A 15,017-nucleotide genomic window follows, 5' to 3' on the forward strand; every position below is an offset into this window, starting at 1 on the left:
GGATAGTACATAACTCTGAACTGAAGGTATAGCATCAAAACAGAGCAGGCCTTTGGTGGGGCCTTTTGAAGGTTATGTCCACATAGGTGTCCATGCTTCATTTACTTGTAATGGTGTCAGTACAATTCAGTTTTCTGTTTTTTGCGGCACAATTTGGGAAGCAGTATTATTATTATTATTATTTTTGTTTGTTATTTTTTTAACAATACTGACTCTGGTTTGCAAACACTTGGACTCAATATAGCTGTCTGAATTTCCATTAATCTGATTTTATTGTTTTATATTTTGTTTTATCTTAATGTCTGTTGACCTACACCCTGGGGGTGTGGAGGGTGGAATAAAATCATAGGCTGTAACATAAATAAAAATAACCCTCAAACTGGCTTATCATAGGCATGAAGGTCTTGAATGCAATGGTAAAGGCTCATTTAATTCAAATTATACAGTAATTATCTCCAAAATGGGTTTACATTAAAACTTTGTAAATATTGTTCTCCAGTGTTTTACCCTCATTTGTGACATACACTGTTCACATTCTAAAAAATGTTCTCCATAGTCCGACTCTCGCAGGAAAAACTCGAGTCTGTGCATTGGTTGTATAGTTTTATTGCATTATTTGTGGACATAAGCAAGGATGCAGTAAATAGGAATCATGGGTAAATATTTAAGGATAATCATTATAATTCAGTTTCATTGAATTTCATCATAGGTGGCACAGTGGTAGTGCTGCTGCTTTGCACTAAGGAGACTGTGGAAGATTGTGGGTTCGCTTCCCGGTTCCTCCCTGTGTGGATAGCGCTTTGAGTACTGAGAAAAGCGCTATATAAATGTAATGAATTATTATTATGTTAAGCTTATCAATTTAATTGAGTAACCTAAATTGAATTACATAGGTAAGATTTTAATTAGACTGTCACCGTAATCATACGCTGCCTTGTATGCTGGCATTTAAATTAGGAAGCAAGTGTTTTTTAATTAGAAAACCAAAGAATGAAAAAGCAAAAAATAATAAAGCCTGCTAAAACAGACCAAGTCCTACTTGTAATCTGAAATGACACCTCTAACGCATGTATTTATCTGAGACAGTCCTTTAAGTAGACGTTACTATAAGAAATCGAGCATCGCCCTAGACATTCTCAGATTCTAAAATCACAATTTTTATCCAGACCCTCCATATTTATCTCTTCCCAGTTCTGGCTCTTCTCTCATGTCTCCAGGTTTCTATGTACAGGTCTGGCAGTTATGATTACACTCAAACTAAAGGGTTATAGGGTGCCATTTATAGCTTGTCTTAGGGCACACAACCCATGGCCATTTTTTATTTTTTTTTTTTTTTATTTTATCATACCCCTTCTATTAACCCAAAGTGTAGTATCTTGCATTTTTCACCTTCCACTTCAGAGAAGTGCTATGCAGGTCAAATAATGTGTGTGTACCGTGGCTATCAATCTAGGTGTTCCATACATACTTTGGTATATTGTTATGATCTGTGTCATTGTATTGCTCTTTTCTGTTCTGGACTTGCATAGGGTAGGATGACAATGCATTTTTTTAATTCTTCTATATACCTTATAATTAAGCTATAGTTGGGAACAGCATACTGTTGCTGCACTAATGCTACTGTGTGAAGATAATTCTTCCTAATGGTTTTATTTCCAACAGACATTTTTCATCTATTGATTTATCTTTCCTGCTTTTGCAGTTCAAATGAATTAGCCCCTTGATTAGTATGAGGTGCTGCCCCCAGCTTCTAGGACTTCATTACTACTTTTCTGATCTTTCTTATGTGCTCTTTCTCTGTCCAGGTCTGACCCACATCATTACAATGGATCTACACCAGAAGGAAATCCAAGGCTTCTTTACCTTTCCAGTGGACAACTTGCGAGCATCACCTTTTCTGCTGCAGTACATCCAGGAGGAGGTAGAGTGAGTAGGGATGTGTGTGCAAATCTCAGGAGGTCTGTTGTAACTGAGCACTCACCAAGTGCAGTCACGATACAAAACAGCTGCTGTAGCCTGCTGTTGTATCGTCATGTTTATTTTTGCTGACCAGAAAGTTCAGTTAGAAAAGCTTCTGTGGATGCAGTTATTGCTTCCCGGGCCTGCCGTATCCAGAGGCTGCATCGACTATATAGCAGTGACCCCTGCAATGGCTAGCGTGCCCAACTAGAGAGGCTAGCAAGCAAGCTGCAAACAGTTGTGCAGAGAGCAACAGAAATAGGCCAGGTAAGGTGAGCAAAAGAATCTTGAGGACTGAGGCTTCTAATGTGCCTCAGAGAGAGGGATGATTTCTTCATGATTTGACCTTTTTGTGTTTTATTCCCTTAGATCCCAGATTATCGAAATGCAATTATTGTAGCTAAATCCCCATCAGCAGCTAAAAGGTGAGTCTTTCCTGTTTTGTTTTTTTTTGTTTTTTTTTTTTTTTACATAAAATGCTGATCACCAGAAAAGGTACTTGTCTTACCATGTTATGTTCCTTAGGGCCCAGTCATACGCAGAGAGGCTTCGTTTGGGACTGGCAGTGCTACATGGTGAAGCCCAGTGTGCAGAGTCTGACATGGCAGATGGAAGGAACTCTCCACCCTCTGTAAAGAGCACAACTGTCCACCCCGGCTTGGAGTTGCCTTGTATGATCTATCTGTTCTGCCAATAAAAAGAGGAGCTGGGGCTGTTTGGGTTAAATAAAATGCATATGGGCCTTGGCTGTTTTGGGTGTAATGTTCGAATGTGTGCATTGCTTTTTAAATATTCAGTGAATGTTTAGTAGGTAAAAAATGTGAAATGTTGGGCAGGTTCTGTTTTATCTTCAGATACCACCCAAGACTTCAATAGACACAATAGAAGGTTATTGTATCATTTTGTGAATGTTAGAGTAAATATAACTGAAGTAATGCTTGTGATCATAAAGGACTTTTTTACTTTGAATTCAGTAATCTGTATTGTTTCGTCTTACTCTCTAGTACTGATGGCCAAAGAGAAGCCACCTATAACCGTTGTGGGGGATGTTGGAGGCAGAATTGCAATCCTCGTGGTAAGTGTATTTAGAAATATAACTAAGTTTCAGGCACATCCACTTGAGTGTTGTATTCATCTTCTACCTTCTACTAATGTTTCATGTGTAACCATTTTCCAGGATGATATAGTAGATGATGTGGAAGATTTTGTGGCAGCTGCAGAAATCCTGAAGGAACGAGGTGCCTACAAAATCTATGTAATGGCCACTCACGGGCTACTGTCAGCTGAGGCTCCACGTCTTATTGAGGAGTCAGCCATCGATGAGGTGCTTTACCTTAACCACTTTTTGTTCTTTGTGATTCCAGTAAAATTGAATCATAATCTTATACTACGTGTGAGCTATAAAAGTGCTTTGTGGTGATAATGCACTGCTAGAATTTTGATTACAAAAAAAAAGTCTTAGACTCGCCTCAAATCTGTTCTGATTCAAAGTTGAGTATCATACCATGCAATAGGATACATTTCCACTTCACCACCAAAAGGCAGCAAGCTCAGCAGGACCAACCAGAGTCCCTTGTATATACTATTGATTTCATGACATCTTTGAGATTAACAACTAGTTTGGGGTATATCGGCTCTGTTTAATTTAATTTGACTTTTTTTTTTTTTTTTTTTTTTTTTTTTTTTTTTTTTTACACTGAGCAACAGAAAAAGACTTTTTAATGTCAAAGTGAGACTGTTCTAAATTAATTATAAATACAAAACACAAAATAATTGATCACAGAATTATTCATTCCTTTCAAGTCAGTATGTACAGTAGTAGATGCATCTTTGTCAGCCATGACAGCTTTGAGTCTGTGTGCATAGGTCTCTGTCAGCTTCACACATCTGGACACTACCATTGTTCCCCATTCTTCTTTGCAAAACAGCTTAGCCTCTGTCAGGTTGCATGGAGATTGTCTGTGAACTGCTTTTTTTCAAGTCCAGCCACAAATTCTCATTTGAATTGAGATCTTGACTTTCTAACTCAGTCACTCCAGGACATATACATTGCTGTTTTTAAGCCATTCCTGTGTAACATTAGTTTTTTGCTTAGGGTAGTTGTCTTGGTGGAATGCAAATCTTTAGTTTAGTTTGATGGCCAGAAAGCTCAGTTCTATTCTCATAAGACTTTAGAACCACCTTCTTGCTGACTTCAGAGTTTTCCATGTTCCTTCTGGCAAATTTTGTGTGTGTGTGTTTTTTTTAATTTTTTTTAACCACTAGGGGCTTCACCCCCTGCTCGCTTAGCTCGCCAACCCCCGTGTTTGGTTTTCCAGATACACACTTTTTTAAGATTTTTTTTTTTCTTTGAATTGTTGCTATTTCATTAGTTTCACTTTTATTTCAGAACTTCTGTAAAAACAATATTTAGAATCTTTCGAGTCCCAATATGCTTAATCTTTTAAATGAGGTCAATGAGACATGTGTTTAATGACTTTGTACCATAATTCAGGATAGGTTTCTCTGTTTGGAATTTCAGCACAGACAAAGCGATCTACATCAGCAGTTAATAATTTTTTTTGCAAAGTAACCAATAAATGCATGTGAGGTTAAACACGTTTTTGAAATTCTCGGACTTAAACTTCAAAGTCTTACAATATTTACATACTTCTGATATATCACCTGTGTCCATATATTCGGTCTCTATTCGCCTTTTAGTTACTTCTCAGAGTAATAATTTCTCTTTTTTTTGCACTAATGTGATGTTTACTTTCTTTTTTTGACACTCGTTTTTTTCTGCTTTCATATTCTATATCTTGCTCTGCATGTGTTTTGCGCCTACATTTCTTTTGAGTCTTTTGAATTCCAGTTTTCATTATCTCTAACCTGCTCTGCATGTGTTTGGCCCCCTTTTTTTTTTTGTAACCTCTTTATGATGTTTTACTTTTTCTACTCTTTTATTTCTGACCTTGCTTTGTCCTGCTTTTTTTTCAATGACACCTGGGGCTTTATGTATAACGCCATGCGCAGGACTCGCACTATAACATGGCGTACGCACAGAAAAATCCAGATGTAAGAATTTGTGCGTACGCAAACTTTCACATTCTTCCGCTACATAAATCCTGATCAGCGTGAAAAGTAACGCACGTGCACGCGCCTTCTGTCCCGCCCCAACTCCTCCCAGAATTATGCCTCTTTGAATATGCAAATTGATATAAATAGCCTTCTGTGAAAAGACAATGGGAAAAGCACGGGGGAAAATATAAGAATTTCAGCGAATACCAAGTGGAGGCAAAGGAAAATTGTACTATTTGTTGGTTTAAACAGTGGTATAATCAACAAAAGAAAGTTGATCGAGTGACAGAGTGTCGGAGAAACTCGAAAGATCGAGTTCACAAAGTTGCACAGTGCCCGAAATAAAAAAGAAGTTGTCACATATCAAAGTCGGCGTGAAAAGGCGACTCGTAGCGGACCGTCTGAGTGTCATATGAAAGCTTATTTATTTTACTAGTTTCTCAAATCCCATTGTAACTAAAGTAGGATGTTAAATGCTTTGTTCTGTGTTTGATCTTCTATGTGCTCTATGTGTGTGAATCACTACCTGCTTCCATTCTTTCTCTTTCTCCGACAGGACACAGAATCCATTACATTCGTGATATTACAGCTCTCTGAATAATTAAAATACTGAGCTGTATACGTGATATCTTTTTCATGATGATAGGAATGAAAGCATGTTATTAAACATGGGAACACGGTGGTGCAGTGATTGTTCATATCTCACGCAAGAGGCTTGCTGCGCCATGCGCGACCTTCGATGAAATAATTTATTACAGAAGTACTGTCTCTTTCAAACGTACTAACCTCCAATTCCTGTCCTTGCTTTTCTTTCTCCAAATACCCAATCGCCACATAATCGGCTCTGTAATAGACGTTAAGCCATCTGTAAGCTTAGAACGCCGATTCTTCAAAACTTTTAAAGAACATTGAAATATCTTCGTAGTACATGTTTAATTATTCTATCCGTGAACTAGCTAGCGCTGCTGCAGCACCGTGTCCTCACATGTTTAATTATTAACAATACTGATTATTTAAATGAAGTTAAAGTTTTATCTGTATACTATAAGCAACATATTTTGCTGCATTTCATCTTAAAAATGATATCATCATCATACCCGCTTTATAAACTGGCGCAGGTTGTGCAATATTATAACTGTAGTGCAAGTTTACAGTGGGGTAATTGTACTTATAAGTAAACAGTTCTACAAGGAGCACTTGATGGACTGATTGAGTGCGTTTATAGTTCTTGGGATGAAACTGTTTCTGAAACGCAAGGTCCGTACAGGAAGGCTTTGACGCGTTTTGCCGTGACTGAGGTAGTGTGTGCTTGAAACTGTGTACCGATAATTCTCTTTCCGATCAGCTGCTGCTGTGATTCCCCACTCAGATACAGTGATATAAATACTCCCGAGTGGTGCAGTGAGAGTAATATGGAAAAAGATGATCCACTGTGGCAACCCTTAATGGGAGCAGCTGAAAGAAGAACAAGATGCAGTGAGAGTAACAACGTTAAAGCAGTTATGGTATTTGGAATACTATGGCTATACCCTGGACCATTATATTGCTACAGGTTAATTACAATCAGGTGCATTACACTAATAAACAATATGCAGTTAATTTCAGTGTATTTATAAAGCCGCGTCAGGAATGTGGGTCTAAGAAAGAAAGGGTAACCACACAGGAACAGTAGCACTGTTTTGACGCTGGGTGCCGCCAGTCTGCAAAACCGAGCGGAGAAATTGCGTACGCCAGAGTATGAAGTACCGTGGAAATGTGCATGGCTTTACCCCAAGTTTAGGTTTTATACATCGCGATTTGAGTGTGGAAATGTTCGTACGCAACATTTCTGTGCATACGCACCGTTTATACATGAGGCCCCTGATCCGTGGTGATTATTTTCCCTTTTTTGAGTAATAATTTCCATTTGTTTGCACTACTGCGATCTTTACTTTCTTTTTTTTTTTTTATACATTCTAATTTTCCTACTTTCATATTAACTTTCTCCACATTTGTATTGCACGTTTTTTTTTTTTTTTTTTTGTTTGAGCCTTTTGAATTCCACTGCTTTCATAATCTGCTCTGCATATGTATTGCACCAACGTTTGTGAACGTGTTTATGAAGTTCTACTTTGTCTTTTACTCTGTCTTTTAATTCTGAGCCAAATTGATGCTTTGTTTCATTTCCACTTGTTACGGGCTGATAATTACTTTCCTTATTTTCTTAATTTACACCTAGATTATTTTTTCTTTTTTGCTCTTTTTTTCTCTCCAACGCTTTTTAGTCTCTTTTCTCCGCGCTGCTTTCTTTTTCGCTTAGTCGTCAACATTTCATTTATAATATATTGTCCTTATACGCTTTATATGCCCTGAGACCCTGGATCTGTGTGTGCTCAAATCCTTCACAAGACTGAATGTTTTGCTGCCTCGTTGTCTTATTTGATATTAACTGTAAGTAGGGCGTGTTTTGCAAGAATCTCATGTTCTACGTCATCGCGAGATGGTCCTGGGTCAATCTCTTGGCACAATGTCTCATGTTTAAGGTCCTCGCGGGTCTTTTAACTGTCTTCCGTGATCTTAACGTGAAGATCACGTCTCTATGCCCTACTGTTTCTCTCCAGGATTTTTTTTTTTTATAATAGAGAGACTTACCACTTAAAACTGCAACTGGTAGGAAGTTGCTGTGCACTGGGAAAATTTCCAAGGGGCAGTAAAATGGCAAATATTATCCTATTGTATAAAACGGGTGACCAGGCAGATTAAAGCAACTATAGACCAGTAAGCTTAAAGTGCATCACAGGTAAATTAATAGAAGGAATTATTAAGGGTAAGATTGAGCAACACATGGCAAGAACAGGAGTTTTATGGAACAGTTAGCATGTGTTCAGAAGAGGAAGGGCGTGTTTTACTAACCTGCTAGAGTTCTATGAGGAAGCAACAAAAGGATATGATCAAAGTGTAGCATGTGATATTATTTATCTTGAATTTCAGAAAGCATTTGATAAGGTGCCACATGATTAGAAGTTGTGCTTCAATCTAAAAAAGTGGGAGTTCTGGGTGTGGTGTGTAGATGGGTGCAGAATTGGCTCAGACACAGCAAGCAGAGGGTTGTGGTGTGAGAAATCTTATCAGAATTGGCTAACGTTAAGAGTGGTGTTCTACAGGGATCCGTGCTAGAGCTATTGCTATTTTCTAATTTAGAAATAAATGAATTGTATAGGAATATACGTAACAAGATGGTTAAATTTGCAGATGATACTAATCTAGGTGGACTGGCAGATAATCTGGAATCTGTTTAATCATTACAGAGACTTGGACAGCATACAGGCTTGGGCAGATTTGTGGCAGATGAAATCTAATGTAAATATAAAGTATTGAATGCACAATGGGAGGTCTGAAACTTGAAAGTACATCTTTGGAGTAGGATTTAGGGCTCATAGTGGACTTGACACTATCAACTGCCAAGACAGTTTTCACAAGCCATTAAGAGGACTAACAGAATGTTAGGTTATATAGCACCTTGATGTGTACAAGGTTATGCTCATACTTTATTACACACTGTTGAGTAATACGGAGTATTGTGTACAGTTTTGGTCTCCAGGCTACAAAAAGGACATAGCAGAGCTAGAAAAAGTTCAGAGAAGAGGGACTAGTGTGATTAATTTTTAGGAAAGATTAAAAGAGCTGAGCCTTTTCAGTTTAAGCAAAAGATGATGATGTGACATGATTGAAGTGTTTAAAAATTATGAAGGAAACTAGTCCAGTAGATTGAGACTGTTATTTTAAAATGAGTTCATCAAGAACATGGGGAAACTATTGAAAACTTGTTAAGGGTAATCTTTGTACAAACATCAGGAAGTTTATCTTTGCACAGAGAACCGCAAACACATGGAATAATCTACCAAGTAGTGTGGTGGGCTGTAGGACTTAAGGGACTTTCAAAACTCAACTTAATATTATTTTAGTCGAATTAAGTGGATAGGGCTGGCAATCTTTTTTTTTTTTTTTGTGCTGAATGGCCTGTTTTCGTCTAGATTGTTCTGTTTCTAAAGGTGAAGCACCCAGGTATAGCTGTCTGCACAGCCTCTCCAGTCTCACCCACTGTAGCCTGTAACTCCTTTATAGTTATACCTATGAGTTATAATGTCTGCCCTATGAGACCTCTGTTAGCCTCCCTCACTAGTCGTCTTCCTGCCGATCACTCGACCCTTATGGGACAGCCTGTTCTAGGTAGGCTTACCAATGTGCCATACTCATTCCATTTTTTAATGACTGATTAACTGGACGAGATATTCAGTGACTTAGATATTTTCTTGTCTCAATCCCCTGACTTGTGCTTTTCAATCCCCTTTTCAAGGACTTGCTTGGAGTGTTCTTTTGTCTTTATTGTGCAGGTTAGTCAACCATACTGATGAACCACAAGCTGCTTCTTCCACATACAAGTGCATTTATACTACTGTCAGTTGAAACCCAGACAGGTGATTTCCACTGATTATGTAAACAATTTGGCTGTACCAGTGATGATTTAGATGTGTGGCATAAAAAGGGGGTGAATACTTATGTGTTCAATTAGTTTTTTCATATTTCTAACTAAGAAACACGCAGACCTTCAGTCCTCAAATAGTGGTTCATTTAGAGCAAGGTATACTTTTCCATTTTGTTTTGTTTTCAACATGAAAAAATGCATTTTCATAGATGTTTCCTTTTTTCCTATTACGGATTTCTTCTTTAAAGATGATGATCAATAAACACAATAATTATACTTTATTATGAATTCGGAACATATATGTAGTGTGTATTGAGGGATTACCAATAGATGGGTTTAAAGAAACAAGCTTTTATTACAATAAACTTTTCTGCCTGCCAGTTAGAAGCTCAGCACATGACACTGCTTTTCTGTTAGCCTTGTCACTTAGTCATTCACTCTACTTTTCCAAGGTCATGTACCAGCAGGCTGCTGCACCGAATGTGCTTAAAAGTCCGTGGGTGCTGCAGCTGTCATTCTTTTTCCAATCGTGTAAATGGATTTTGCAATTTGCTTTACACTACACAGATGTTGCTGCTCTTTTTCTTTTTGCTGTGTCATCTTATTAATCAGTTTGCCTACGCAGTTTGCTATAGGAAAGACACAAACCTTGATAACTTTGTTTAGGCAGCTGCTAGACACTTTTTAGGTGGACCAACGCATACTACATTATATACTTTTGATTGAGACCAAGATCAGGGTTCTACCCCTTAGCATTATATAGTACATAGTGTGGCAAGCGGCTGGGGGTGGCACCCAGCCAGGATGACCTGAAGGACCGGAGGAGGGATTACGCCTCCTCCAGACCACGAGGGGGCGACCGCCCTGGTGGCTTTGGGGAACACGGGAACTGAGCTTGGAAGCTCAACCCTATAGGGGCCCGTGGTCACTACCAGGGGCGCCCCTATGCCTGGAGAGCCCTGGTCCTCAGCACTTCCGCCACACCCGTAAGTGCTGGGGGGAAGACGACCAGGGACACCCGGAGTGCTTCCGGGTGCGCAGCCAGTGCTTCTGCAACACTGGGGAGTGCCAGCGGAAGCTAATCGGGAGGCACCTGGAACACATCCGGGTGTGTATAAAAGGGGCCACCTCCCTCCATTCGATGGCTGGAGTCGGGAGAATGAGAGAGGAGTGGAGGCGGATCAGAGAAAGAGTGGCATTGTGAGGCCTGGACTTTGGGGGAGTTTTGTGGTTGTGTGGCACTTGTAAATAGAGAATTATGTATAATAAACATGTGTTGGTTGAACCATCGGTGTCCACCTGTCTGTGTCCGGGCCAGTGTCCACAATAGATATATTTAGCTAGATTGATATAGATAGATAGATATCTATCTATATAAATACAGATTATCTATATACAGTATATAGATATGTAGATAGATGGAGATAGTGATTTAGTCCACTTTGCATTGATCTGTTTTCATTTTGACATTAAAGATTGGTTTTCTCTCAAAGAATCCAAATGAAATCCACTGTGATACAAGTAAAATCTTTCAAAAGAGTACATTTTTATTAGATAGATAGATAGATACTTTATTAATCCCAAGGGGAAATTCACAAGTGATCAATAAAAAAGAGAAAAAATAAAAGTAGAAAAAATAAATAAGTAGAAAAATAGTCGTACACGGAGCTGCTGAAAAGGCTGCCACTCTCGGCGGCGCCTGAGTCACCTATTTACTATCTGTCACTATTTACAGACTTACAAATACTAAATGATTAATCTGTTAAATAATAAGCACCCGTTTTTGCCAAAGAAGCCAATGGTAATGTCTGCATGGCTGTGTGAAGTTGGCCACACTTGCAATCCTGATGATGTCTTCATTATTAGTAGGAGATGCAATCTAATTTTATGTCAGTATAATAACTTGGCGTCCTTTGCCAACAAACACACAGAGAATGCACAATAAATATTTATATGGTGGAGTGTTCATGAGTGCCATTACAATGGGATTTTCAAGAGTAGTAATTTAGATTACAGAAATGTCCAGATATGGGATATGTTATAGACATAAATGAACATCTGTAACTGTTAGAATGTAAAACCATAAAGTCAAAGCACATACTTTAAGAACTGATCAAATGTTAAGTGCTGACAGACAGCACAGCCACCAACAATATTGTGTGTATAAGAGCATCCGTTTTAATATATGACTTTATTATGAGTTCATCAAGTTCATCAGGTACAATGAAGAATTCATAATGGTTTCTACAATGATGAGCTGCACAGGTCCAGATGCAGCAGAGTTGCTTTGAGGTTCTTCTCTACTTAGGTGCTTTTATATTTGGTTGGTCTGTTTTCACCCAGCTTTACTTTGTTTATTTAGTTTTCAAGAATTTTAATCTTGCGTATAGATCTTCTGTAGAGGGCAGCATTTCATGGCAGATATCCTACTGTATGCTATAGTCCAAAAGCTACAAATGAACATATCAGCAAAATATACTGCATTTCACCTAAAATTTCCATTTTCTCTCTCTAGGTTGTTGTGACCAACACCATCCCTCATGAGATCCAGAAACTTCAGTGTCCCAAAATCAAAACCGTGGATGTCAGCATGATTTTGGCAGAAGCCATCCGGAGGATCCATAATGGAGAATCTATGGCATACCTCTTTCGTAATATCACAGTGGACGACTAGTATAGGGTGAAAGTTGTCTGCTCAGCATTAACAAGGACATTTAGGCAGTGGTTAAGAAGAGAGTTCTAGTACATATCTGAGGGAATTTAGCTTGCGGGTGAGAAGGGGACACATGTATCTTGCCCAGCTGCTTTGCTCAGCACCCCTTCACTTACCATGTACCCACTGATGCGACACATGCAGGACTTGCGTGGAAGCACCACTGAGTGATACAATGCAAATGGTTGGGTGCTGACCTCAGAGACCTGTCATACACAGTAAAAACTATAGTATATTAATTCTGCTTCTGCTAGCAGGTAACTTGACAGTCCCTCCTTATTGGTTCAGTTCTGTTTCCAGGTGTGAAAGCATTACCTTCAATGTAAGCAAAGGTGTCTTGAGGAGATAAGTGCTAGGTTCTGGTACTGCTTTATGGTCCCGCTACAACACCCCTTCCTGAAAATGGATCATTTTTCATGGAAGTAGATTTGAAAAACACACTACATCCATGTAACTGCTTTCTGAGTGAATGCCTTGGACAGGGGGTGAGGGGTTGCTGCTGTTTCCATTTGCTCCTGTACTTCCTTCCTCATTAAAGACCCTGTTCTGTGATCTCTATCTCATCTTCTATGCCAGTTGGGATGGGGCGTTTTGTGGCTGATCGTCCAACTAAGAGGTTGATTTAAGCACAGGACTGCCAGGAGAGCTGAAACAGTAAGTCGGCTTCCTTGATGGCCTTACATGTATGTGACTGTCCTCTTTGAAATGCATTACTAATCTGTGAAAAAGTAAAAGTACACCCCAGGAAATGTTTGTTTTTTCTTTTTTTGACATACAATGCATCCGGAAAGTATTCACAGCGCATCACTTTTTCCACATTTTGTTATGTTACAGCCTTATTCCAAAATGGATTAAATTCATTTTTTTCCTCAGAATTCTACACACAACACCCCATAATGACAATGTGAAAAAAGTTTACTTGAGGTTTTTGCAAATTTATTAAAAATAAAAAAACTGAGAAAGCACATGTACATAAGTATTCACAGCCTTTGCCATGAAGCTCAAAATTGAGCTCAGGTGCATCCTGTTTCCCCTGATCATCCTTGAGATGTTTCTGCAGCTTAATTGGAGTCCACCTGTGGTAAATTTCAGTTGACTGGACATGATTTGGAAAGGCACACACCTGTCTATATAAGGTCCCACAATTGACAGTTCATGTCAGAGCACAAACCAAGCATGAAGTCAAAGGAACTGTCTGTAGACCTCTGAGACAGGATTGTCTCGAGGCACAAATCTGGGGAAGGTTACAGAAAAATTTCTGCTGCTTTGAAGGTCCCAGTGAGCACAGTGGCCTCCATCATCTGTAAGTGGAAGAAGTTCGAAGCCACCAGGACTCTTCCTAGAGCTGGCCGGCCATCTAAACTGAGCGATCGGGGGAGAAGGGCCTTAGTCAGGGAGGTGACCAAGAACCCAATGGTCACTCTGTCAGAGCTCCAGAGGTCCTCTGTGGAGAGAGAACCTTCCAGAAGGACAACCATCTCTGCAGCAATCCACCAATCAGGCCTGTATGGTAGAGTGGCCAGACGGAAGCCACTCCTTAGTAAAAGGCACATGGCAGCTCACATGGAGTTTGCCAAAAGGCACCTGAAGGACTCTCGGACCATGAGAAAGAAAATTCTCTGGTCTGATGAGACAAAGATTGAACTGTTTGGTGTGAATGCCAGGTGTCACGTTTGGAGGAAACCAGGCACCATCCCTACAGTGAAGCATGATGGTGGCAGCATCATGCTCTGGGGATGTTTTTCAGCGGCAGGAACTGGGAGTCTAGTCAGGATAAAGGGAAAGATGACTGCAGCAATGTACAGAGACATCCTGGATGAAAACCTGCTCCAGAGCGCTCTTGACCTCAGACTGGGGCGACGGTTCATCTTTCAGCAGGACAACAACCCTAAGCACACAGCCAAGATATCAAAGGAGTGGCTTCAGGACAACTCTGTGAATGTCCTTGAGTGGCCCAGCCAGAGCCCAGACTTGAATCTGATTGAACATCTCTGGAGAGATCTTAAAATGGCTGTGCACCGACGCTTCCCATCCAACGTGATGGAGCTTGAGAGGTGCTGCAAAGAGGAATGGGCGAAACTGGCCAAGGATAGGTGTGCCAAGCTTGTGGCATCATATTCAACAAGACTTGAGGCTGTAATTGCTGCCAAAGGTGCATCGACAAAGTATTGAGCAAAGGCTGTGAATACTTATGTACATGTGCTTTCTCAGTTTTTTTATTTTTAATAAATTTGCAAAAACCTCAAGTAAACTTTTTTCACGTTGTCATTATGGGGTGTTGCGTGTAGAATTCTGAGGAAAAAATGAATTTAATCCATTTTGGAATAAGGCTGTAACATAACAAAATGTGGAAAAAGTGATGCGCTGTATGTGGGCATATCAGGCTTTGATTGTTAAACAGTATCTTTAGATCAGAGAGGGTGTAAATGAAAAACAACCAATGATAATTTAACTTTGCAATAATATATTCAGCAAAAAATGAACAGAAACAGTTCTGTTTGTGGAAAAACTTAACGCAACCTTGGCTTTTATAGCTCATGTTGCCCCCTCAAATAAATGTTTCCTATAACTGTCTAGAAGTCTCCAACAGTGACGGAAAGTTTTTCCCTCTATGTGGAATTCTTTCAAGTGTGTGTTGTTTGAGGAGTGTCTTGCATGCGCAGCATGCTTCAAATCCGCACCAGACTGGGTGTGATTCAAATCCAGGATTTAACCTGGCCATTCCAGAACTCTCCAATTCTTTCTTTTGAGCCATTCCTTGTCGGATTTACTAGAATGTTTAAGATCAGTCATTTTGCAAGATCCACTTTCGGTTGAGCTTTG

The 15,017-nt window shown here is 39.5% G+C and overlaps 1 protein-coding gene across 2 annotated transcripts in view; it reads left to right on the forward strand.

Annotated features, from left to right (window-relative positions):
- LOC114664776 (phosphoribosyl pyrophosphate synthase-associated protein 1) overlaps positions 1-12,746 on the forward strand; it is a 63,471-nt gene extending 50,725 nt beyond the window's left edge. For both annotated transcript variants that reach the window (XM_028819036.2, XM_051936246.1), the window contains exons 5-10: positions 1,806-1,921; positions 2,329-2,384; positions 2,485-2,630; positions 2,964-3,034; positions 3,137-3,283; positions 11,997-12,746. In XM_028819036.2, coding sequence (XP_028674869.1) covers positions 1,806-1,921; positions 2,329-2,384; positions 2,485-2,630; positions 2,964-3,034; positions 3,137-3,283; positions 11,997-12,155 — 695 coding nt within the window. In that variant the 3' untranslated portion in view covers positions 12,156-12,746. The remainder of the gene's footprint in view (positions 1-1,805; positions 1,922-2,328; positions 2,385-2,484; positions 2,631-2,963; positions 3,035-3,136; positions 3,284-11,996) is intronic.
- The last annotated feature ends 2,271 nt before the right edge of the window (positions 12,747-15,017 follow it).

The sequence above is a fragment of the Erpetoichthys calabaricus genome, chromosome 14 (genome assembly GCF_900747795.2).
Source record: "Erpetoichthys calabaricus chromosome 14, fErpCal1.3, whole genome shotgun sequence".
NCBI classification, from domain to species: Eukaryota; Metazoa; Chordata; class Cladistia; order Polypteriformes; family Polypteridae; genus Erpetoichthys; species Erpetoichthys calabaricus.